Below are 27,905 nucleotides of genomic sequence, written 5' to 3' on the forward strand. Positions count from 1 at the left end.
ACCTTGACCTTTCACGCGACTCCCACGGCGGACGGGGAAGTGCTGCCATCTACTGTATGGACAAGACCGAATTCTGTCAATCACAATCTGGTAACCGAGCAGAGAATTTAACAAAGCTGGCTGTTGATGCGACCCAGAAGGTCGAAACCTTGTCCCAAGCTTGATGTAACAAATGATACTGGCTCATGTACGTCAGGAAAGCCAAAAGGCCATTGGATGTAAACATTTGTATTTATATCATGGGACTGTTTTTTGCCAGTATCAAAATATGAAAAATAAAAAGAGATTTTACCCTTTCTGGCAATAAAAAGGTGTTAAAATGTTCAAACACCTAAGAGATTCCTTTTGCAAGGAATCAAGTCTGCAATAATCACACGTGCTTGTGGTGAACATGCAAACATGGAGCTGCTCGCCCCGAGCTAACACATTGCCCTGCTGCGGAGGGAGCTGGAAGGAACGTTGGGTTGCTCGGTCAATGGCCAGGGTCAACGGCGGCGTGGTGTATTCCGCAAATATGCCCGACTGTGAGGGCGGGCACAAGCTGGCGTGAGTAGGTTAAATATTGACTTTTATAAGGGCACCACGGGGTGACCAGCCCCTCCCCACCCAGCCCCACCCCCCACCCAGCCCCAACCCCTCCCTCCCCACCCAGCCCCTCCCTGCACGACGGACGGACGGACACAATAATCCCGTGGGCTGGGTGTAACCAGGTTCCTACCAGTATTATTTGTCTCATGACAATGAAACCGACAGCACATACAATAATAAAGTTTTAAAATACCCAGTGTCAAATAAAAAGAGGTGATGGACACGACAACAGTGAACTCGCTCTTTTAATAGTTAATCAAATACAGTTCATTCCTAAATCTCCCATTTAATTACAGATCGGTATTTTTTTTTATTTTCAAGTTGTAATAATTACACTTCTTTCCATCGAGTTAGAATCTAAATATGCAACTCGCCATATAAAAATTTCCCGTAACACTTTTTGCTACTGCGGTGTGTGCATGTTAAGTTAAACATTTGAAATTGCTTAAACAAAAAATTCTTAAGTTATAAATCACGAATCCATATGGGTCCGTTACAAATATAATAGCAATAATAACAAACAAAAACCTTCAATATAAGTCACATTACCATTCCCAGGTGGCCTCATGAAAAAGTGGCTTTCATAGCAAATACTTTCTTTGCGATATCCAAAACGTAGTCTGGTGGTGCACTCGTTAAGCTGGATCCACACACGAGCGGTCAGTGGTGCAACAAAATCTCACTTGAAATCGTGCAACTCGAATTGCCTCCACAGCTTTGTCCGCTACATCGAGTGTCAAAAGCTAGGTCCCTTTACAGCAAAAGCCCCCCCCCTCCTCACCTATTTTATGATCAGATTCACACACACCAAGATCGGAACCAACATTATTCACAAGCGTGCACGTGATGGAAGAGATCACTACAAATTGTTGAGCGAATCACTTGACAGTACAGTCTTCTCGACTGCATGCAACCAGTTGTGCAACTGCTCACAACTGGTTGCAAACACTTCCACACAAGCGATTCAGTTTTAAGCAACCGAATTGGGTAACTTATGGCTCAGCGTGTGCTCACTGATCAACTTTATTGTACTCAGCTCGCAACCCAAAGAACCCAAGATAGAATCCTGGTTGCAGTTTGTCAAACCCTACTCATTCCAACCATTATCGCCATCCATTTGCTGTTTATAATATTAAATTGTGGGAAATTCAGTTGTTTTTAAAATGACAAAATCACCCATAATACGCCAACAGTCAGATTTCAAAAGCCAAGCAGGTATGAGCCTAGCTAGTGATTGGATGGGCAACCATCAACCACAAAAGGTGCCTTAAGGCCGAAGCAGAGCTACCGTGTGGGTTTCAGGGGCCAATGCAGAAAATTGCAACATTTGACTGCTTCTAGGCGTTCACTGCGCACCAATCGGCGTGAAATATGGTACCAAAACTCTCACGACTCGCACGGTGTGGAAAGGCTCTCATCCAGCAATGAACTGACAAAAAGAGGGCTGCACATCTACAGATTTATTTGGGAGAAAAAAAATATTCCCCACCATGAGAACTTTCCTCCACTCGTTCAGTCTCCCTCAAAAGGATTAGCGTCACTGGCCAACATTTGTTTGTCCAGGGAGACAATTTTAGCAAGACTCTGGTGTCTTGACGATGATCTTTGGTCATTTGCCTTAAGATAATTTCAACATTTGCTGTAAATGACACACTCGGGCACAAAGTGTCCGCAGGCTTAAAACAAATCATCAACCATGGTCAACCCACTGCTTGTGATGAAGGCCTCCCACCAAGCAGTCAGTCTCACACGATACTGCAATGTGTGAATCCACCTAGCACGAAGCAACTGCTAAACCAGTGCCGTAAGATCTGCTACATAAACATATGGTTCAGAAACAAGGTAATTCATTACAGCAACAAAAATTTACCAAAAACCGAAAAGGTATGAAAATCAGCAGTGGGATTCCACGCTTGGAATTATACCGAGATAGAGGAACACATGTGTGAGAGAACATACGCAGTTTAAAGGCATTATTCAGACTTAAATTGGCTTTGGGCAAGACATGATGCTAGTTATGACCGATGGTCAAGAATGGAAACAAATGAGTAATAATGTTTAGTCGCCTTTAGGCAGTGCCTAACAACGTCAACAGTGATGTGGGGGGGGGGTCTTATGCGCATAAAGGCCTCGAGTCACAAGGCAACAGCAGCAGTAGGCAATGATGGCGAAAACTGTTTTCACGATTCTTAACAGGGCTGAAACCAAGTCGGTCTCATTGACCTTTTGTTGCTGGACTCTTGAGTTGATGTTTTAAACAAGGCAGCGTTAATTATCTTATTTTAATTATGTAGCGCCTTCTTAAAAAGGCACTGAATAAAATAATTAACTTTGTACAGCAGAAGTGTGATGAGATGAGGATGGTAGTACGCGCGTATGATGCTGCGTGAAACAAACGACGACGAAAGTGACCACGAGTGGTTACTGATGAGCGAGTGTGATGAATGGGTAGGGAAGTTGGGACATGGGATGGTGTTCACGATGGGGAAGGGAGGGGGAAGAGGAGTTTGGTTAAGTGAGGGGAAAATAAGTGAGCTTTCAGGGAAGAACGAAACATGAGAAGTGAGGCCGACTGTTTGACGTGTCGGGGCAGTTTGTTCCAGTGTAAGGGGGTCACAAGTGAGAAAGGTGGGAATTCTAGATTTGAAGTTTTCGTGACTGCAAGGATCCATACTCTTTAGTTTTTTCGGTAAAGTCACGTAGGTGAAAAATATAAAATAAATTACCTACGTGACTTAACCGAAAAAAAACAAAGAGTAAGGTGGAAATCGTGATTGGGCACAGGGAGGAGAGGGAACAGAGACAGCTGGGATCGTGAACGCAGAGGGCAAGGAGGAGCAGAGACTGAAATGAGGGAAACGAGATACGGTGGGGGCCAGACCATGGAGAGATTTGTCAACTGGGGTGAGGAATTTGAAAAAGCAACGGAAATAGACCCCGGGGTCGGCCCAGGTCACGGTGGCGGGACCATGTCGCTCAGCTGGCCTGGGAAAGCCTGGGAATTCCCCAGGAAGAGCTAGAGCCTGTGTATAGTAGTGTAGTATATAGTGTATAGTGTAGTCGTGTATAGTAGTGTATAGTGTAGTCGTGTATAGTAGTGTATAGTGTAGTCGTGTATAGTGTAGTCGTGTATAGTATATTAATAAAAAGTGTGCCGTACTTGGCCCTTCCCCTCTACAACCATTATATATACGGAGTGGTAGCTCTTGTAATCTCTCATTTACTTGATACAGCTGTCGTGGCTGTGACGGTTCCACCTGAAGACGGAAGCTTGTGTTGCCTCCGAAACGTCGTGAATTGTTTTTTTACTTTTATTAATTTTTATTTTTTACCTACGTGACTTTACCGAAAAAACCTAAAAATATGAATCCTTGCAGTCATGAAAGCTTCGAATCTAGAAGTAGTGTATAGTGTAGTGTATAGTAGAGTAGTGTATAGTGTATAGTAGTGTATCGTGTAGTGTATCGTGTAGTGTATAGTAGTGTAGTGTATAGTAGTGTATAGTGTAGTCGTGTATAGTAGTGTATAGTGTAGTCGTGTATAGTAGTGTATAGTGTAGTAGTGTATAGTGTAGTAGTGTATAGTGTAGTAGTGCTAGTCTGTCGCCAGGGAAAGGGAGGTCTGAATTGCCCTACTCAACATGCTGCTGCCGCGACCCTCACCAGGACAAGCGGATTGAGAAATGAACGATAACAGCTGGTCGGGGAGAGGTGATGTGTGCGAGTGGTAGGTGAGATTGAAGATGATCCGGCATTGTGGATACGTTGGGAGCAGTTTCAATGCCTAAGAGGGAAGACCAAGCATGAGGGAGGTTGTAGTAATGGAGTCGAGTGAAGATGGAGTGTATTAGAAGTTTTGCGGCCGTATTTGAGATGAGGGGGCGAGACTTTGCGAATGTTGTTCCAGGAGGAGAGGATGATGCGAGTGTCATCAGCAAAGAAATGATGAGGAAGGTTGAATGATGAAATGAGGGATTCGAGAGGAGAGTTGGAGAGAGAGAAAAGAGGGGAACAAGGACAGCACCTTGGGGGGACGACACCGATCGTGACGGCGGACGGGGGAAGAAGTGACGTGGTTTGATGAGAATGCTGAGGTGTGCGCGAGAGAGAAAAGCGAGTAGGATGGTAAAATGTATCGAAGGCTGCAGTAACGTCGAGTAGGACACATGTGGCTTGGTGATGTCACGTGATATGCGAGGCTAACGGGGGGACAAATCCAATTCTCATAATTGTTTATACAGTCAATAAAAATCCCCATTTGCCGATTATTATCATCACTCTGTGCCATTTCGTTGCCAATGGAGACATCGGCAATGAACTTTTGTCAAGATGTGAATGTGGCCCTATCGTTTGTATTATCTAGCTTAGGCCAACAGTACAAGGGGGGGCAGGCTAGTTATACAAGTTCAGCCCTTTGTCAATCCACTGCACGATTAGGGCCTTCCGATGCCTGGGGTGAGGGGGGGGGGTTCATAGAGTTAGTTTTCACAATACTGGTCAGTGCGGTTTGATAAAGACAGGGGGCATACATAAGGGATCACAACATTATTGGAGGCAACTTTTCCAAAGTCACTTCAAATTCATCAGAGCCACCATGGGAATGTAAGACCCACCCAAGAACAGGTCAAAGTAAAATAAAATTAAGCCTAAATAAAATAACATTAATCACCCCCTTCTGGGCTTTTCCCTTCAGCTATCACCACCGGTAAGACAAAGTTAATCACTGCACTGGTGGTGAAAGTGTTGCTTCAACGTTTCATGTCTCATCCCTCGGTTCGACATCGAAAAAAACGCACACACATAAAGTAAAGAGTTTTTCACAAATTATACGTATATTAGAATAAAATCATGCTAAATCCCATGATCTGAACCATTTAAAGAAGTGGAGGAGGTAGGCAGTAATGTCATTCCCGACATCATTATTTGTGTATGCAAGTGTGTGTGTATTTATGGGTGATAGCTAGTGTGGGTCCGCCTGTTTGTGTGTGATGATAAAGTGTTTGACAGAGTGTGGGTGTGAGCAAGTGTCCGGCAAAACAACCCCCTACCTCCTTGTTGGTGCCGGACAATAACGCCGTGGTAAGGAGTGCCATGGGGGAAAGGCAAATTTCGTTTGGCCATTCCCCTCATGGCGTTTGGAGCAACCACAGCGGCCAAAGGGGGGCTCTGGAAGAGTGCGAGGGGCTGGTAACCCCTCCAACTTCAATCCAAGTACCACGCACAGACTGTAACTATAGGGGCATCTCACTCCTGTGTGCTTGGAAAGGTCCTAGCAAGGATTATTCAACAACGCCTTGCCAGGCACGCTGAGGAGATGCTTGCGGAGCCCCAATGTGGTTTCAGGAAAGGGCGGTCCTGCACATATGCCATATTTTCTGTCCGTCTGCTACAGCAGAGGTTTTAGGAATTCCAACAAGACCTACATGTCTGATTTATTAACCTGGTCAAGGCCTATGATACCATCAGTATGCCTGGGCGCTGGGTTGTTCTTCGTACTTTCGGAGTCCCTGACTCTTTGCTCACAATCATTAAGGATCTTAATGATGATGAGCAGGCCCAGGTAAAACTACGTGGCTGGGAGTCGGAGCCATTCGCTGTTCATCTTGGGGTGGCGACAGGGATGTCTCTGGCTCCCACATTATTTAATATCTATTTTGACGGCTATACCGGGGGAATTTCCATCTGGTACAGATACAATGGGAGGCTGATCGATGCCCGGGTGTGGTCAAGGGATGGCTCCATATTGGTCAACCATGTTACGTATGCCGATAATCTGGTAATTGTTGCTCACTCAAAGGAGGAGTTAGAGGCGCTGCTGCTGAACCTGGAGCGTGCCACTAAGAGGCGGGACTTTACCATCCAGCCCCACCAACACTAAGCACCTGCCTGGGTATTTTGTACCATCAGACACTCCACCCCCACAACTCCCAATTGGTGATGGGGCAGCTGTGGAGGGAGTGGAGAGTTTCCCATACCTAAAGAACAGCAAGTTGGCAGAGTAGGGGGGCACAGGTGGTGCATCGGCCAGTCACCTCAGTCAGTCGACCCGTGGCATCTGGGTCTGCCCCGTGACCTCTTGGAAAGAGGTCACCGGGTCTGCCCCGTGACCACTTGGCAGCGGGCATTCGATACTTCACGTGACCTCAATGTGCATAGCCTGGCACGAGCGCCGTGGTGACATCACCGCCACTTAGTGGCGAATGGCGGTTGTTGTTCATTTTGTGTGAGCAAGTGTGTCTTATTATAGTGTCGTGTGCCCGACAGCTTGTACCTATTATTACTGTACATATTCGCCCGTGCGTTTGTACATATGATTGCAGTCTATGTTACCCTGTGTCTGCTTTTCCTTGCCTTTGTGTGTGTGTGTGTGTGCGGTTGCGTTATCCGGTGTACGTGTGCATCGACCGCTCCCGATTTTTCGGCACACGTGTGTACACGTGCGTGTGCGTACGCGTCTGCATGTGTTCGCCTGTGTGAGCACGTTAGCCTGTGTGTGCATGTCCATGTGCCGGCTGCTGATGGTGTCTCAGCAGGTGCTGTCTGAGGGTGGCACGCACAGGGAAGCGCCGGCCACATATTCCACACTCAAACGGTTTGAGCCCCGTGTGAGTCGTCAGGTGGTAGGCCAGCACCTGGGTGGGGGGCACACATACGTGCGCGCACACACACAGTTATGTACATAAGTACAATGTATGGGTACGTACACACAAAGACAAATTTTTACCAGTATAGGATGCACAGACTGTTTGGGGCAAGTGCTGTCAAGCCAGCACCAGCAATATCCTGGCTTCAAATCCCAAGTTCAGCCACCCAGAGTTAAACCAAGTGGAGACGTTAATGGTCTCTGCCTAGTCATAAATGCCTGTCAAAAACATTGCGTGACATTATATTTAGCTGTGCACTTCATTTGGCTAAATTCCACATCTGAGAATTCGATTGATCGATTATCACACACACACACAGTCACCTGTGCTCACGTTAACCCCCATGCACTCGCGCGCGCAAGAAGCATGGCGAGGAGACGGGGAAAGTTGGCTGGTGGGAGATGGGAAACTAGAGGCAGGATGGGGGGTGGGAGGTGGGGAGGTAGGGAGATGGGAATTTCACATTCCAGAAAAGAGCGACGGACAATTGGTGCAAAGGGGAGCTGGGAAGAGACGGGAGAAGGAAGACAGGAGGGAGACCGGTGGAGAAGCTTGCAGCAGGGGGATGTGAGGGAGGAGGGAAAGGGCCTCCAGAGCAGAGGGGGCGACAGTCACCTGCTTGCGGCCGAAACTCCTCCCGCACACGTGGCAGGTGTGGCGCTTGAGGCCGGCGTGCACCTCCAGGTGCAGCCGCATGCCCTGCTTGGAACGGAACACCTGTACCGCGCGGAGAGACACGGGAGACGCGGTGAGACACTTCGACCGTTTCAGAAAAATCTGCATTTGCAAAAAGTTGCAATTTTGTCCCCGATTTAAAATGTTCTGCCCCCCCTCCTCCTTCTTCCCCCCACACCCTCTACTCCCTTACTTAAGTTCTTATTCCCCTACCTTCCCCTCCCCACATAAGTACATATACCCTGCTCGTGGTCCCCACTCAGTGGAGCAGAGCCGAAGCTCCTCCCTTTTATTGCAAATGTTGGAGCACAGAGTTTCAGACTTGTGTCCGCAGAGTTTTCTGTACCACCCCCATACTGTAATATAATTAGATCGCATAAATATGTTGCTAAACCCGCCACTACCAGTCACAGCCAATTAGTAAGGTTTGTCACAGCCAAATATGTCTGTCGCCTGATGAAACTAGTTGTAATTACTGGCAAAACGTCGTACTCGGATTGAAAATGTTTTGGCTTTGCTCTCCAACACACCGGTGTGCTGTACTAGTAACGAATTGGCATGTTCTGTTAGTATTACAAACCTTACTAATTGGCTGTGTCAGGTGGTGGCGGGTTCAACGACATTCATTTTTACGCGATCAAACCCAAAAAAACCTGTATTATGGATATTCGTCGCGAAAACCTACGTCCTAAACTGAAAAATATAATTTTATGGCCTCATGCTCAATTCATGATGCAAAGCGCAAGGCCGCCCAAATAGTGGGCGTGATTAGCAGGAGAGTAGGGGAGCCTTTGGCCAGTAGATGGGGCCAACATCAAAAAGCACAAGATGAGTGTGTGGGCTGGGCTTGTGGTGAGTGGGATGATGACACGAGAGACGGGCAGCTGCTAGATAACCATGTGTCTTGATTGAGCCTTCCCGAAACTGGCAGCTTCAGGAAACACGGCGCGGTTAGACATGGGTGGAGGTGACGCGAGGTGATACTGACACAACGAGCTGAACACGATTAAAGCTGGCATAAAAATGGCAACTTCAGCCATAGCCCTAAACCTGCCGTCGCCATAACCCTCGGCTAATACCGGACCTTAACGTTGAAGCCCCGACCATAACCCGAGCACTAATCCCCACCTAGGCCATGATCGCAACCCTAAGATCTTTTCCAAACTGTAGCTCCAACCATAACACTGGCAGCCACGCCGATATAACCCTAACCCGAGCATTAACCCAACGTTGATAACCACACCTACCCCTAATACTATCAAAACTCTAGCACTAACCCGAGCTGACTAAACCTATCATAAACTCTAATCCCTCCTAGGACTACCCTCGGACTCACTTTACACCTAGAAATAACTTTAACCGTAGCACGAACCGTCACTATCCACTTGCCCTAGCGTTCTGTGGGTGGTGTTCGGCACAAGAAAACTAAACAAATGTTAACGGCCCCAAGCAGCTTCAGAGTCCCAGAACGATGTAAACAATCAGGGCGCGTCAAATATCAGCTCGGTTTCAACTCGTGATCAACAGAAAATAGCTAATTAACATTAAAAAAGCATATTAATCGCTCTGTGCCATCTGGTCTGCATCTCTTCTGCCAACTAACATCATCTTTGTGTCTGATCTAACATCGCCCTCATATCATGGCATCTGTGTATCATCGTGATCTCTTCTATCATCTCACTACATCTCATTCAAATGCCTTGAGCTCTTCTTTCACCCAAATGGGCCAGTACCACCACTGCTAGCATACACCAACTCTCCTATCCTTAGAATTAAGGATAGGCAAGTGAGAAAAAACCCTTGTACACATCCTAACTCTAACCCAATAACGTTACTATCCCTCGCTGTATTCCGTGTACTAACCATTAAACATACTTCTTAGGTTATTTTTTTTTTTTTCGGTAAAGTCACGTAGAAAGTAAAATAAAATAAAAACAAAAATCACGACGTTTCGGAGGCAACACAAGTCTCCGTCATCAGGTGGGACCGTCACAGCCAGATTAGCTGTATCAAGTGAGGCAATGATTCAAGATGTAATCCCTTAAAAGCGAGTTGAGGGGGGAGGGCCTCGCCCCCCTTCCCTCCCGATACGTTCCTTTCATTGGCTACCATAGTCTGATGAGCTCCCCCCTCCCTCTCCCTCCCCCCTCAACTCGCTTTTAAGGGATTACATCTTGAATCATTGCCTCACTTGATACAGCTAATCTGGCTGTGACGGTCCCACCTGATGACGGAGACTTGTGTTGCCTCCGAAACGTCGTGATTTTTGTTTTTATTTTATTTTACTTTCTACGTGACTTTACCGAAAAAATAAAATAAAATAAACCTAAGAAGATGATTCCTTGCAGTCACGAAAGCTTCAAATCTAACATTAAACATACCTTTGGTTCTTTCGGTAAAGGCACGTAGTTGAAAAAACAATAGATCACGACGTTTTGATCGCAATCGTCACCTGATGACGCAAGCAATCGTCACCTGAGGACGATTGCTTGCATTGCCATCGAAACGTAGTGATCTGTTTTTTTTTATACCCCACGTGACTTTACCAGAAGAACCAAAGAGTATGGATTCCTGCAGTCACGAAAGCTTCAAATAAAGATAAAGCATAACCCAACCCTATTCATAGCTCTAGCCCTCAACAAAATTCAAAACCCCTTCCCCCGCACCTCCAATTTGCACAGTTGGCTATGTACAGTGCGACAGAAGTTCAACATACATACACTCAATCCGCCCTAACACCACAATATTTCTAACACCACTCATGTTCAACACTGAGCTACAACAACCCCCTGCCACCCCCCGATCCCGCCCAATAACACACGTCTCACCTTTCCGCACAGGTAACAAGTGAAGTCTCCTCCAAACCCGGGGGCCATGCGTCCGCCGCCCCCGTCCTCCACGCCGCCATCCATCGCCATGGCGGCCCCAGCGCCTCCTATCGCCATCGTCCCATCCACCTCCTCGGCACCGTACCCCCCCATCGAGTCGTCGCACGCTCCGCCGGCCCCGTGCTGCCCATTATGGACCGTGTCTGCCCCATCGTCGCCCGGTTTGCGCTTGTCAAATCCTTCGGCACCGTCGCCAAACTGACCCTCATCATGGCACAGCCGGCCGTCTGCGATTTCGGCGCCGCCATCGTTGCCGCTGTCGTCGTCGTCGTCGTCGTCGCCACCGTTTGCGTCGAGCTCATCGCCGTCGCCGACGGTGGCGGACGAGAGTTCGGGCATGCGGCCGCTTTGGTCGATGAGGAAGGGTGGCTCCTCAAACTCGCACTTGATCTCCGCCACCACCACCGGGAGGCCGAAGCTGTCGTCGCTCGCTTGTGCGCCAGTCGAATCATCGGCATCACCAGTTCCACCGCCATTGCCGCCACTGCTGCCACCGCCGCCATCATCACCGCCACAGTCAGCGTCCATGGAAACGTCCGCCTTTGTTTCCTTGGAGCCGGAGGTGGTGGTGGTGCCGGTCATGTCGCTGCTGCCGCCGCCGCCGCCACCGTGGTCATCATCATCATTTTCGTCGTTGTTTCTGTGCTGGTGGAGGCGGTTCTGCTGCCAGGCCTCCTCCGTCGATTCATCGGTCAAGCGTTTCCTACGGAGGCCCGACGCCAGTAAAGGCGGCGAGGTTGGTGGTGGTGCCAAATGTGCTTGTAGGTGCGGTTGCGGTTGGTGCAGCAATGTTGGAGTGCTGTGGTGCTGCTGGTGGGCGTGGTTGTGATGTTGGTGCTGGTGGTGATGATGGTGGTGGCTGGCTCCATCGGGAAGATCGGGAACGCCGGAGAAGTACTCGGCCTCCGGCCCAGCGGGATTGTGGGAAGGCTGCGGGGAAAGAGGGTGGCCACAAACAGAGACACAACATGTAAAATACAGAATTACAGTTCATGTTGTCTTAAGATGCGGTCTCTTGTAGACACTATATATTTAATGGGTGTTGCTGCTGCTTACATCAGCTGTACCCAAGGGGCAAAGGAACAGGACTTGCAAAAGGGTGTTTTAAAGGGTGTATAGGAAGTAGGTTGCCGAAGAGAAAGGCAGCCGAGACGAACTCAAGATCCATCCAAAAGGACTAAGTAACAGACAAAGCACATGTTTGATTGCCGAAATAAATGATAAATTACAGCCATTTGCCAATCCACTGCTGGATGTGGGTCTCGACACGCCATGCCGGCCATGGGGTTGGTCTGTGCAGGTGGGTGAAACGGGAGATGGCACCCATTGTGAACCACCCAGGCCTCATTATGTCTGTGTCAGGACACGCATTCTCTTTGAATAAACTCACCGTGTCACCGGCCCCGCCCACTATGCCGTTGGCCCTGCCCCCTGCTGTGCCATTAGCTCCGCCCACAGCTCTGTTTGCTCCGCCCCCTGTGAACAACAGGCAAGGCAGCCATGACGACAATGTAATCAAACCGACACACACCCCCCCCCCTGTCAAGTGGTGCACAGTGCTCTTTGCCACTGGAGGTCCTGAGCCAATGAAGGAAATTCCACATACCTATGGTAGGACTCAGATGGGTGTTAAGTAATTAAAAACCGAAACCACTGTTAAATTCCCAGCACCGAATTGCAATAAACTGCACATTCCTGTGTCAAGAAGCAGTCACACCGTCATTCAGAAAAATGACAGCAACCACTGCTGACTTCACGGGAGTGTCACCAGGTGGCACTCATTTTACTGACCAGAGGTGATGATGATGATGAACGTGATAGGTGATGACAAAGCATCCACTGATGGCGGCAATGATTGTGCCAATGATAATACTAATGGTGATGAAGTATGATGATGATGATAATAATGGATGCTGTAGCTGCGGCTGCCGATGACGATGGTACTGCTCCAAAAAAAAAACGGATGTTTATCCTACTGCTGCTCATACAAATAACGATGATTATGAAGACAATTATGCTGCTTCTGCTTGCGATGTTGCTGCTAACGATTGTGCTGATGCCGATGATAATTTTGACAACGCAGCTGCTACTAATGTAATCTGGGAGGAGCCTCAGAGTCGAGCCTCTGCTCCTCTTAGAACTCTACCGGGCACGTCCCACTCAGCGAAGACCCCGGGGACGGCCAAGGACACTCTGGAGGAACTATGTCGCTCAGCTGGCCTGGGAATTCCCCAGGAAGAGCTAGAGTCTGTCGCCAGGGAGGTCTGGACCGCCCTACTCAAACATACTTTCGCTGCGACCTTCACCATGACAAGCGGACTGAGAAACGAACGAACTGCTCCTCATGGCTCTATTGACGATGGCAATGCTACAGATAATGATGCCGCTACTGATGAGGATGTTCCTGCTGCTGCTTCTAATGATGATGCTACTGCTAAGGATAAGGTTGCCACTACCGATGATTGCCACTGTTGCTCCCTGCTGCTGCTGATGGTGATGATGTTGCCAGTGATGCTGTTACTACTACAGACAATGCTGCTGCTTCTGGTGATATTGCTGCTATTGATGACATAGCTACTACTGATGATGCTGCTGCTTATGTTGACGATGCTGCTGCTACCAATGATGTAGATGGCGGGAATGATGATGTTAGCAACACTAGCAGAATGGCGATGGTGCCCCCACCTCTCGGCTCGCTGTGCAGGATGTGCGTGCAGCGCGTCACCACGTGCTCCATGTGGAGGTAGCTCGCGGCCGTCAGGTACGACAGCACTTGGCTCTCGGGGAACACCAGCTGGCCTTGGGGTGGGAGAGAGCAGAGTGGGGGCAGCAATATCATCAACACCGTCCTCATCATCATCACGATCCGTCACTCCTACTGCGAACGTCGTCATTATCATGAGAAGCATTGTTGTTATTGTCCCCGTCATTATCGCCGTCATCATTATCATCATTTATACAGTGGGATCAATCATTAAATCACCACCATCATCAAAATCGTCAATCCCGTTTAGAGAATGCTTTTACATGTGACTGTCATACAGTTAGAGCACCAGATATGCAAGAAAATTAAAAAATATGCTTGTCAATGTTATGTCAATCATGTGATTATCATCATTATCGTGATGAAAATATATCAATATCAGAGGAATCACTATCGTTAGCACTTTCACAATCATCATCACTACGATTACATCAACGCTACAATATATAACGTGTGTGTCACACACTAGGATACCATAATGCAGAAGATAATATGTATTAAATGCTTATTGAATGTAATAAGAGAATAGCAGTGGATATAAATAGTGTACATTAAATAACGCAAAATGTTACACTGCATGTCGAATGTGTTAAGCAGCGACCACTGTGCCACCACTCCTGCAATACATTCAGCTGATCGGAACCAAATGACGCAGAGGGCGCTTCAGATTTCAATACATGCCTCATACATCACATGCGACTTTTGGGCCAAACATCAGCCAAGTTGCAACGTGTAATTATTGAATTTTCAATTTGAATAACGAAGATTGCCAAAATGTAGGCAAAGCGGACCTGGATTTTGGGAACGTGGATCAGCTTTCTAAAATTTTGACAAACGTGATCTGCCTCGTGGGGAGTGTAGCAGCGGCACAATCGTTGTCCCCGCACTTGCACTGTGAACCCACATAAGCAGACATGGAGTTTGTGAATGTGGGAGACCGTGACGCAGGAAGCCCCCAATCTTCTCACCCGTGTAGCAGGAGAGGAGGATGTCATGGAAAACTCTCGGTGGAATGGCCGGGCACGGGGTCAGGGTGAGGGTGAGTGGGTTTGGTGAAGGCTCGCTGCCCTATAAACACAGACAAGCGTACGCACACACGCACGCATTGATACGGAAGTAAACCACGAACCCGCGTGCAGAGCAGATATGCCTGGAGACGCACGCACACACATTGACATCCACACTCGCATATGCAATTGCACACGAGCGCAAATGCAAGCAAACACACAGTTGTGTGCACAGAAGACAAGCTTGTAGATGCACAAACAAGTTCACATGCATCTGTGCACACCCAATTAAACATGCACGTGTGCACAGAGATGCTTAGAAGATTTATTTTACTATTTTTATTTTACCAGGTAAGGCCCACTGAGCTAGACAGCTATTTTTCAGAAGCAACGTGGCCACAAATGATAGCTTAACGAAGTTGCTTAGCACGTGGAAATTTATAGCAGCCAAATACTCTAAATGCATGTTTCTAAACGTGGAGGGAAAAACCGGAGGAACCAGAGAAAAATCCACGCGACTATGGGGAGAGAGACACGCAAACTCCAAATATACAGCAGGCGTCAGGGTCGGGATCGAACCCACGCCCTCCTGTATACCAGGCGAGGAAGTTGACATTTTGCCAACGCGGCGCCCATGCATAAAGGCAGATACACGCTTGAACATGCATACGTAGACGTTCGCAAAAGCACAGATGTGCATATCGTTACACAAACTATCATTAGAATGATAATGGTGGCGATGACAAGGGTAATGACGGTGGTGATGAGAGAAGATGCCAGCGGTGGTGTTGCTTACTGTAATCTTGGGGCCGACGTGTTGAATATCATGAAGATGGTCATGATGATGGTGGCAATGATGATGGAGATGATGATGGAGATGATGATGAAGAGGATGATGAGGGCGGTGGTGCGGCTCACCGTGGTCTGCAGGCGGACATGGTGAATGTCACGATGATGGTGGAGATAATGGTGGTAATGAGGAAGGCGATGATGATGATGATGTTGGCTCACCGTCGTCTGCAGGCCGGCGTGTGACAAAAAATAGGGGCTCGCCGCGGCCAACACGACGCGGTGGGCACGGAACATCATTGCAGTCGGGCCAGAGGTCGCACGCACCACTCCCCGGTCACGGTCGAGGCCTGAAGGTCAACAGGTCAGCCAGAGGTCATGCGCGATACACGCACGTGCGTAACATGCACGCATGATAACTGTGTACGTGTGCGCAAGTCAGGACACATAGGGTCATTTCATTTATTTGTGGGGATTGTGGGAGTATACACGTACAGCTCTTTTGTCACTACGCAGAGCGCCGACTGCTACAATACCACTCGCACACCATGCAGGCATGTACTCGCACACGTGCTACTACCTCTCTATGCGCAGCACAAACACGTACTTATACATAGGTTAACAAAGGCAAAGACCCCCCCACCCCCCGGATATCCTTAACATACCGTTGGGGCAAGTGCTGTTAGCGATTAGCACCTATGAAGGCCGGCAAGGCACACAAGGGGATGGGTGGCCAGCACCACACCGGGCTGCCTTTGCCCTCTACTAGTGTTGTTTAGCCATCGCACAAGGTATTCATTTGGGGCTGAGTCGATCTAAGGGAGGCCCATGACCGGTTCAGATAATCGTCACTGGTGTTGGTCGTGAATGGACACCAAACTCAGTCGCCAAGTTTTTTTATGCAGCGCACTAAACACTGCGCCCCACATATGTTTACGGACTGTTGGGGCAAGTGCTGTTAGCGAGCACTTATGAAGGCTGGCACGGGACACAAAGGGGTGGGGTGGCCAGCACCACCTACGACCCGACCGCCTTTGCCTCCCCAATGGCGATGTTTACATACCACACTAGGGACTCATTTGAGGGCGTGTCGACCTAGCGGAGGCCCAGGACCGGTTCAAATAATCGTCACTGGTGTTGGACGTGAGCGGGAATTGAACTCGGGTCGCCAGGTTTGTAGCGCAGCGCACTAACCACTGCGCTACCGCCCCCAACATATGTTTGCACACGCACGTGTGTGCTTGAGCCTACCTCTCTCGGCGCTGCGCACGCACACTGTGACGTCGCAGAATCTCCCTTCCCTGCGGAAGTCGCGCAGCTTGTCCAGCAGCAAACTCGGTAGAGTCGGGAAACTGCACGAGGCGGCAAGGAAAAACAGCATAAGCAATGATACCGTACATACATACATCGGTGCATTGGTGTCGACTCCAGGTTCGGAGGTCAACGGTCAACAACATATGGCAGCACATCCTCTCGGCACAATATCCCGTGATGTTCGCCGTGCCGAGCTGGGTCCACTCTGCATGCTCAAGCTGCTTCTGTTTAGATTTGTTGAAGGGGTTCTAGATTTGAAGCTTTCGTGACTGCAAGGATTCACTCACTTGATACAGTAAATTTATCTGTGACGGTCCCACCTGATGACGGAGACTTGTGTTGCCTCCGAAACGTCGTGATTTATTATTTTATTTCTATTATTATTTCCTTTATTTTACCTACGTGACTTTACCGAAAAAACCTAAGAGTTGGTGAAGGGGGGCAAAATATGCGCAGCAAGTGTGAGCTGGAGGACCTGGGCCGGATTGCACTTGCCGATGACTCGTACCAGCAATGTTAAGATTTGGTCTCCGAGGAGGAGGCTCGTGTAGGATGCTACTGGGCAGTTGGGAGGCAGTCGCCCACCAGAAATAACGAAGGCCGGAGGAGCGACGTCCGCCACAATGAGCAAGAGCGCTGGCCGGCTAAAACAGGCCAAGCGGGCAGCGGGGAGCGCAGGTGGTGCATCTGCTCCGTTAACCCACAATACTCGAGCCTCCGCCGTGAACCTACAGGTAGCAGCAAAGCCTCCCGGAGAGTGGTACCTGACTTGGCACGCGCACCGCAGGGAGGGACCCACCTGAGAGTGATGCTGGGTTCGGGCGCCCCCTGAGCGCATGGCCGCTTGGGCCTCGGCAGCCTCATGAGGCCGGGGGGGTCTCGGTGCGGCCTCAATGCCGTGTCCATGGTGGTGGCACGCGTGTCCTGTAGCACCACACGCACACGCCACAACACACACACTGATAAAACCATGTGTGTACAATATACACAGCACAGCGCATCCCGTGTATACACTACACACATACGCGTCTACAATCTACGTCGCATGTATACACATCATTACGCGCATACGCCAGACACACAATGGGAATGGACATCGCTTCGTCAATACCATATACACCACAAGTAATCACATAACATGTATACAGTGTAAACAGTACATGCCACAAAAAAACACACACACACTGCATGCACACGATGCGTAGACCATAAACAGAATAAATCAACCGCACAAAACACACCTCTCCACGTGTGGACACAATACACTGCATGTACGGTACATTATATGCCAAATATATATACGCAGGGTGCGATGAGACAATAGCCACAGATAATTTATAGACCACGTTTAAAATATAGACGAATATACAAGGTGAGCGAATCGCTGAAGAATGTACAATCATCTAGTATGAATAATAGTAACAACAATAAAGAAACGTACAATGTGCACATTTTCTCGAAAAGTCTCATTTTCAGTTGTGCTACGGAGGTGCTTCCACAGCTGGAACATCTGTTAAAGTTTATCAGACAGATGTATATACTATACACACACACACAAACCACAGCACCTGTATACATAACATTCACCACACGTACACACCGCATGTATACAATGATGAACACGATACACGCCAACACGTATACACTCCACTATACGTGCACACACAATACATCACACGCAAGGAGATATACACCATATGAGCGCACCATTACCACAACCATGTAAACACACAAGCGGTGTGGAAAAACACTGCTGGATAAGGGCCTCCCTATGTGGTGAGGATTAGTGGTTTTTTTTTACCATACTTTGCCACACAGGTCATTGCGGGTTGGTGAAGGCGGGGAGCACAGACGTACAGTACAAAAATTTATTTTCCTGCAAGTGCCCTCTACTGACCACCACATAGCCCAGCAGCCGCCCATAAAAACACAACAACGTGCCGTGTATGGCGGTCACCCATCTAAGCACTATTCAGGCTCAACCCTGCTTAAAAACTCTGGAGATGTGATGAGATCAGGCGCATTTCCGAGTGATTTGATTGCCGACGCCACCGCTGGTCGAAGGGCCTCTCCTAAAGGACGCTCTATAGGGTATTTGGCCTACTCTTCCACGCCGACTAGACGTGCGAGAAGATGAGTGCGTACCCACACTTTACCCCACCACATGCAACCTGCCGATCGACTCACTGTGGTGTGTGCCCATTTATACTGCTGGATGGACAGAGGCTTGGGGAATTTGAGTAACTTCGCCCCCAATTTGTTTCAACTGCCGCGCAGGAAAATGGAATCGAACCGGCGACTTCTGGTTTTGCAAGTCCAGAGCGCTAACCATGAGACCATGGCAGCCCCCTACAAACATACTACACCATGAACGTCACACCACGCTATGAGCAAACCCATACCGGACATGCCACACACTAAAGACACACCGCACATTTATAGCACACACACACCACTATATCGTGGCTAAAGTGCCCCGCACTGCAACCCTGGTTGGTCACCGACTATCGTGCTGCCCACCACCCATGGCCAACATCAGCGGCGAATGAGATCTAAACTCGTTCTGGGCATCCCTCCCCTCTACCCTGGACCAACAACCCACACTGACCAGCACGGTGAAGTATGGTCAAACAACCAACACGACCAACATAGCATGGGCAGATCTTCACCTAGCAGCGGACTGTAAGAAGTCTGTCAATTTATAATTCATACAAAAAAATATATGAAAGCCAGGCCGCCACGCACACCTCATTATACCAAACACACGCCGCATATTAACACACAAAATACAGACTCATGTAGCAAGTGCTGTTCGCAGAGCATCCATTAAGAACAATGCCACTTAGTAAAACGCACTCACACAATACAAACAAAATAGCAAATTCACAGTCAAGAGTCTCAACATGGTCACAAAGATAAAGATACCCGTACGGCCTTGTGTTTACGTATGTAGAACTTCTTTCGCACCGTACGTAGCCACCCCTGCTTGCTAATTGGAGGTTACAGGACTTCAACGGACTGCTGGGGTAAGCTCTGTTTGCGAGCGCCTATAAAAGCCAGCACGGTGCAAGAGTGGATGTGTGCTCAACACCACACCCAGACCGCCTTTTTAACTAGCGCCGACATTTAAGGCCGAGTTGACCTAGGGGAGGAGACAGTTTCAGACATCACTCTCCACTACTCCCCATTACAAGGAAAAAAATACTTCACAAAACTGTTGTGGCAAGTGACGTTGGCGAGCACCTATTAGGATAACTTTGATTATTTGGCCGCTACAAATTTCCACATGATAAGCCACTTCATTCAGCTTTCATTTATGGCCACAGGTCGCGTCTGGAAAAAAAACGAACAGCTCAGTCGGCTTTACCTGGTAAAATAAAAATCGTTTCGTTATATTTCTCAATAATTTGCTTACCTTTCGTATATATATTCTATATGAAGGCGGGCATGTTGAACAAGGGGGGGGGGAGTGTAGTCAACATCACACTCCCCATGCACACACACACATGCATGCAACACACACACACACACACGACCACGCACAGTAGTGTACAGTGCACACAGTAAACACACACGTGCAAACACTGCAGTTGTTAATCACACTGCAACCCTTCCCATTCAAATTCCCAACAGCGCACACAAGAGCATGGTGGCCTTTCCCTGCGTGTTGACACACTCAAGAACAAAAGAGCCTTAGAGATTGCAGGGGATCCGGGGCTGGCGTTGTTAGCGAGCACCTGTTAAGGCCAGCAAGCACAATGCCTGGTCGCCTTTGGCTCCCTCTTGATGTTCATGACTACGTGAACATGCACAACACCCTTGGTCAATTCACTGCTGGATGAGGGCCTCCCAAAGCCAAGCAGGCCCGTGGATGTTGTTTGCATAGACAGTGTGACAGTGTTCTTCACTCATTTTCAGAGGCGGGGGCCACTTTCGCCGATGAGACATCATCAGTGTGAAGGCCGCCACACATTTGAAACCATTGGGGGTTTGTGACAGCACGATGATGATGATGTGGTGGTGGTGGTGGTGTTTTCACTTTTGTGTATTGTTGGAGGCCGCACGTTCAAGGCAGCAAAAAGGCCACCAGGGGCCGCACCAAAGGCCACCACAGGGACCGCCAGTGACCCACAGGCCTTGCAATGAAGAACACGAGTGTACTGCACTGCCCTATGGACAATATAGACTCCGCAGCCACATGCAAAACACCTGTTTTGCACGTGGTTTTCACCCATTCAAGCACCAACCAGGCTCCAACCCGCTTAGCCTTCGAGATGGGATACGATCATCGTGTTCATCATTCCTGGCGATTTGACCACACCTGATAATTACGAGTTGCCCCATGGGTGCCCCACGACACGATTTGGTTCCCATGTGTGTCGACATGCACGCACAACGCACCACTCAATTTTCAGCAGGCACAGAGCACATTAAATAGCCGACACACTCACCAAATCAAAACCAATTACACACTCACACCCATGACATTGCACTAAGCCACGTACATTTTTTTTTATTATTCTATTTGTCCAGAAAGGAAGAAAAGTCATACGTGCGTATGGATTTTGTACCACTTTCCAACTCCCGATTGTCTTTGGAAGTATTTTCTCAGTGAAAGACACACCAAATCAAAACCAATTACACACTCACACCCATGACATTTTACTAAGCCACGTACATATTTTTAAAATTATTCTATTTGTCCACAAAGGAAGGAAAGTCATACGTGCGTATGGATTTTGTACCACTTTCCAACTCCCGATTGTCTTCGGAAGTATTTTCCGAGTGAAAACAATCTTGGTGCTCATGGCAAGCCTGCCACGATGGTGAAAATGGCTGGTTTTCTCCAGTGTATTTCCCTAATAGCAACTCAATACTACAGCTTTGGTCACATTGGATCATCATTACAAGTTGTCGTTCCCTTCCTCGTCTGTTACAAATGGACAGACGGATAGAGGCCAAGCATTCGTGCTTTGAACCGTAGTTGGAGCGCGAAAAAAAAACATCACCGAGTATCAAGACTCTCTCAGGAGGGTCCTGCATTGGGATGTTTGGCCAATTCCTCTTCAAAGTCCTCTGCATGTGGGAGAAAACCTCAGTACCCGGACAAAATCTGTGTACACATACGAAAGGTTAACACTTAGCGTTAACATCTCACGGTGGCGAAATGTTAACTACCTTGCCTGGTAGACAGGAGGTCGTGGGTTCGATCCCAACCCTGACGCCTGCTGTATATTTTGAGTTTTAATGCTTTCCCCGTGGTGACATGGATTTTTCTCCAGGTCCTCCGGTTTTTTCCCTTCATATTTATAAACGTGCGTATTTGACTACTAGAAATCTCCACACAATAAGCCACTTCGATGAGCTATCATTTGTGGCCAGGTCACTTCTGAAAAAGACCGCTAAAGCCCAGTGGGTCCTATACCTGGTAAAATAAAACTAGTTTCGTTTTAGTTAATCCAGATGGGTTTGAGGAGTCCATTTGCTGTACTGCAACCTGCTGGTCCCCTTGCAGCCCAGCCAGTTTGGGAGTTTGTAAATCTCTCTGTGGTCCACCAACCCTCGTTTCCATAGCTCTGGATTAAAACAGTGCCTTTGTATGCTCATCGTCCCAATTAAAAAAAGCACACATCAGGGCCCATCTCCACTGTCAACCCAGAGTCCGTGATGCAAATTCTGCATTCCTACGATGGGGGCCAGGATCTGTTGCTCGGCATGATGTCCAACGTTTTCGCTCCTTGTGCAGGGAGGTTCAGATATTTAAGAATATCACCGATGTGTATCAATACATTATAGCAAACAACACACTTTACATCATGAAATCACACTGGGGACCTGATAATTGACACCTTTTTTACAAGGAGTCATGTTTGCATAGACCAAAAAACATAACTGATAATGTATGCACTGTCCTTGAAGTTTTTTTTACTGGCAAATGAGGTTCCAACACTGGGGACCTATCGAGCGCAACCGCGAAAAACCCACTCAGTGGTAGCCCCAGGACCGATATGGTGTGGTGAGCCTTCATCCACAGCAGTGGATTCACAAAGGGGCTGCACGTGTGTTTTTTTTATATTACTATCCCATGAAAAAGTGAATGGTTTAGTAGCAAGTATTCCCAGTGTCAACTCAGAAAACAGCAGAACAGAGCGAGAGCAGGAGGTAGCATGCGATACCGAGTTAGAACCATCTGTGGCATGTTAAACTGAGCAGTGTTTATTGTTCTGTGTTTATAAAGCTGCAACCTTGAGTCTTTAAAGTTGTCTGTTAAGGTCAATTTCAATACTTTGGTTAGAAACCATATACCCAACACAAAAACACTCACTAAGCCAACCAAAAAAACCCACACAAATCGCATTTAGCCAGACCATATTTACTCTGTACATGTACAGTCATTTCTGTCAATCCACTGCTGGATAAGGGCCTCCCTATGCATGAAAGGGGGTTATTAGCCATATTTCACCACGCTGGTCAGTGCAGGTTATGAAGGTGTGGAGCACAGACGTAAAGAACAATCATGCAATGAGCCACACTCCCCTCTGTTGACAACAGCAACCTACATCACACCTGTTGTATGCATGGCAGTCAACCAACTGAGCCAGGCTAAAACCCGCTTAGCTTTAACGATCTGACAAGATGGGGCACATTCCGAATGCTTGGGTCATAAGCCTAATCGACGAAATATCCAACACAAAACGCACCACACGACGGCCAACCCAGCACACAACACGGCCGCCATACAAAAACACATACCAACCATACCACACCCAACGCTCACTTAAGCATACACAAGCCACACAGAACACACACAACGCCTCCCCGCCCCCAACCCAGCACACACACTACACAAACATACCCACCAAGCTCCGAGTAAAAAACACACACCCAACACCCACACACATCAACTCACACCCAACAAACACCACATTCATATCCAACAGACTCCACACACACACATAAAGACAAAGCTTCCCTCCCCCTGTAAACGTTAACGGACTGTTGGGGCAAGTGCTGTTGGTGAGCACCTATTAAGGCCAGTTTTCTGTGGCTACGCACGGATACCTCCCCAGTGCTGATGATGCTTACACACCGCAGTACTCGTTTAAGGCCGAGCCGACCTAGGGGCGCAACCAGTTGGTTCAGATATAAATCAACACCACTCTCAACAACACACACACATAGAAACATTCACAAAAGCAAAGGGTGACTCTGTTGGGGCAAGTATTGTTTCGCGAGCACCTATAGAGGCCAATCAAGTGCACACAAGGGGATGGGATGTGTGTCCAGCACCACGCCCGGCCACCTTTGCCTTCCCAGTGCTGATGTTACATCGCACGAAGTACTCTCTTTTGTTTTTAAAGACCAAGTCAACCAGGGGAGGGCCTTGAAACTAGTTCAGATATTCGCCACCGATGTTGTCCGTGAATGGCAAATCGAATCTGTGTCGCCGGTTCCTCAAACGTATGCAGTTCACACACGCATTCATACAGATACGTATGCACAGAGATGACAAACGCACATACATACACATGGTCAACTTAGCCATACACGGCTGAGTGAACTTACCTGGAGCCCAGAACCCATATCATATATCACTCGCCACTGATGTTGGTCCTTGTAAGGAATTGATCGCCAGGCTCATGGTAGAATTCACCAACCACATACACCACTGAATACACACGCTAACTCAAACACAACACAATATAATTATGGTAACCCCTGCAATTCAATGCATTGCCACGATTCAGAGCTTTCGATTCAATTATGTTTTTATTACATTATGGTGGATGGCGGAACTTTCAGTTGCTGCAGTGAGCATAAACACTTTATATACAACATATACATTTTTTAATTTGCTTGTTACACACAAAGAATTTGACGCACAATAAGTCTAAGAATCGTCGTGAATCCATGCATTGAAACATTGTTCCACCCATACATAGCACACAACAAATACACGCACAGCAATCACACCGCTTGTATCCAATGCACAATGCATTCTGCAGTTACATACACACCCATCTATTGACTCCAACTAATACACAACAATACACCCATGTACATGTGCGGCCTTTGTCAATCCCATGGTGGATGAGGTATCTCCCCACGACTATGTGGGTAGAGGGGGTTATTTGACCATGCTTCACCACGTGGGTCGTCAGCCTTTTGCTGCCCAGAACGCGGGACAATGCTACTTGCAGGAGCCTATAACGATGATGTCGTCTTGTGCGTAGTGGTGGTGACTGCCCAACGAAGCACTTATCCAGACTCTCAAGTTTTCGTAGCTTCAGATATTTGCAGATAATTCCAGTTGATTTGGTCACAGGCAACCAAAAATAAACAAACTCAAACCCAACACATAACACACATACCATAAACACACTAATTCACAATAAATAACACGTACAATACTTACACACAACAAGTTATGTGCACTCAAACCAAACCAAACAAAAAACTCAAACTCATAGTCACAGATAATACATACTTATAACACACAATCTTACACAAACGCATACCACACATGTATAGCCAATACATGACACACACACATATACTCAAGACGTAGCAAATATAAAACTCACCCACACAACTGAAATCCGACGAAACAACACATTCCACTCACTCTACAAAACGCAATCCAAACGACACACACACCACTCACCCACCCACCCAGACACAAACCCAATACAAACACCATATGCTAAGCACTCAGCACCTTTCCCTCGGCAAACCCCCCTTCTAAACCCAGTTCTCTATAATGTAGTGGGAGCGAGGGCCGCCACGTGGCTTCTAAACCATCGCCGCCATCATCTCCCGTCGTTGCCATGACCACGCCGAGCTCACACCAAAGCTTTCAAATCGACGTCTCGAGTTCCATGGAAGGGCGTTTACGTCACAATAAGAATTGACCGTAGAACTTAGAACGCCAAAGTTAACGCTCGGGACATTTCTCAGAGACAAAAATAAAATAAAAATCGCCAACTTCCACACACATCAACTCATCGAGTGTGTTGGAGGTTGCTGATTCTCCTCTGCTGGACCCAATGTCTATTGCTGCCTTCCACCACCAGCCCCATTCGGACGGTAAACTCCGCCCCTGTTCAAATACAAGCTCAATTTATACAAAATATATATGCCGACCATTTTACAGCTTTTGAGATGCGGACACAATTAGACGATATATACATTAAAATGGTATTAATCTTGATTTGAAGCTTTCGTGACTGCAGGAATCCATACTCTTTGGTTCTTTCGGTAAAGTCACGTGGGTAGACATCTTTTATTTTATTTCTACCTACGTGACTTTACCGAAAGAACCAAAAAGACTATGCTATTGTATTTGCAAACCACGACTGTAAACAAATTTAATGCGGCCAGGCATCGCAATGAAAACATGTCTCAGAGACCCAGCGAGACTTTGCCAGGCAAATACATCACGTCGTTGTTATATTGAGTTTCACAACACGCATCGTACCATCGTCATCTGGCATTACGGCCTGTGTGTAATATATACACACAGGTTTTTTCGGTAAAGTCACGTAGGTAAAAAATAAAATTAAAAGTTAATGGAAATAAAATAATAAATCACGACGTTTCGGAGGCAACACAAGTCTCCGTCATCAGGTGGGACCGTCACAGCTAAAATTACTGCATCAAGTGTGTGTAATTCTTATTAAATACATTATCAAAACACCTTTTAAGGGGTGTATCAGGCCAGGTCGCTCAGCAGTCGAGGTGAGCGACTTGCCATCATGTTGCTAACTCAAATCCTTATTGGGGGTCGATGCAGGCTATCATTTCTTCGGGGTCGATAAAATCAGTACTCCTTTGTGAGAAAGCCTATGGATAGACTCGTCTCCCGTCAAACGCATTAATATACTTCCACCAATGTCTCATGGCTGCAAACATTTGCCCTTGTTGTTTACTTTGTAAGGGTCGCAGTAATGACACATGAATAAGGATGAACAAAATTGTGTTTTCCAACAATCAGTGCGTGTCTCCATAACTCAAATGAGCAGTGGGATCGCGTCGGCGGCTTGAGCAAAGGGCGATCAATTCCTGTCCAATAATTCCATTTGTATAGCGGCTTTTCATCAAGGAACTCAAAGCGCTGTACAGGACACATCAGCAGCCACTCGGCATATAAATAAACTTCAAAAAACGTTTAGTGAAAACGTTTTTAAGTACTACAGTATGCGCTTTTTTCTCTCAAAATAATGAATAAAATAGTATTTAATTCTAGATTTGATTCTAGATTAGAAGTTTTCGTGACTGCAAGGATTCATACGCTTTGGTATTTGAATACTGAATTCAAAGCAAGCTATCTCCATGTGAGAGACCACAACTCAATCGGACTTCCCACATAAGTAAGCGTTTTATCTACCAAATGAAAACGATAAGCCGGGCTCTCACATTAAAGCATATCGTTCAAACATAAGACATGTTCTCATTCCATTCGTGTTATAATTCAGTTTTCGACTCCCACGGTCACACAAACAACGCCGGGTAATATTTACAAAGCCACATTTACATATCAGCCGGTATGGTAATGCGCTGTGTTGCTGGTAACGCCGCGATTACCGGCCAATATAAAGTTGCGAGTTACATCGGAACCGGTCCCGAATTTCCCCGAGGTTGACTTTTGCCTTATTACGAGAACTGTACCTAGTGGAGTTTATAAACATCGACAAAGGAGATACAAAGACGGCCGGAACGTGGGTGACGCAGCCCACACTGCCCTGCCCAATAGCGATGTAACACTAACAACACAGCGAAGCATGTTGACCTCCCAATTTAACTCCAAACAAGCACAGCACAAACCGACAGTGTTAAATTTAAGCCAAATAACACTAAATTTAAGTCGTCGTGGCCTACATCGCAATCTAAGCCACGCGTGTCGCCTAACACCCCGCGCGGGTCTCGCTGGCCCCGGAGTCGGCGGCCTTTCCAGGCCAGAACCCAGGGACCGCGGCGGTGACTCCGGGGACTAGGCCCCGACCCACGTTCGCGTAGAAGTCGCGAACCGCGGCGACGTTTCGCGGCTTCCCCCCTCACGGCCGAGATAGCGGCGCGACCGCTCTTACCCTGGCGGGGGACGAGGAGAGGCAAAGACGGACGGGCGGGTGCGGCGCACCGCGGAATCGCGACGCCGCGAACAATAGAGGCGAAAACAAACACGCGTGTGTTTACACAACACGCGACGGCTGCCGAGACGCGCCGCGCAGAGGTTGGGC

The 27,905-nt window shown here is 47.7% G+C and overlaps 1 protein-coding gene across 1 annotated transcript; it reads right to left on the reverse strand.

Moving 5' to 3' along the window:
• Positions 1 to 832: 832 nt before the first annotated feature.
• LOC144942287 (uncharacterized) lies at positions 833 to 27,885 on the reverse strand. The gene is made up of 10 exons (XM_078869056.1): positions 27,756 to 27,885; positions 17,468 to 17,592; positions 16,606 to 16,706; positions 15,577 to 15,704; positions 14,527 to 14,626; positions 13,480 to 13,593; positions 12,185 to 12,270; positions 10,735 to 11,724; positions 7,847 to 7,948; positions 833 to 7,219 (listed from the first exon to the last, which is right to left on the reverse strand). Exons 2-10 carry the CDS (start codon positions 17,572 to 17,574, stop codon positions 7,070 to 7,072), a joined length of 1,878 nt encoding a protein of 625 aa, XP_078725182.1. The 5' UTR covers positions 17,575 to 17,592; positions 27,756 to 27,885; the 3' UTR covers positions 833 to 7,069.
• Positions 27,886 to 27,905: the final 20 nt, after the last annotated feature.

This window comes from Lampetra fluviatilis, chromosome 27 (assembly GCF_964198595.1).
Source record: "Lampetra fluviatilis chromosome 27, kcLamFluv1.1, whole genome shotgun sequence".
Classification (NCBI taxonomy): Eukaryota; Metazoa; Chordata; class Hyperoartia; order Petromyzontiformes; family Petromyzontidae; genus Lampetra; species Lampetra fluviatilis.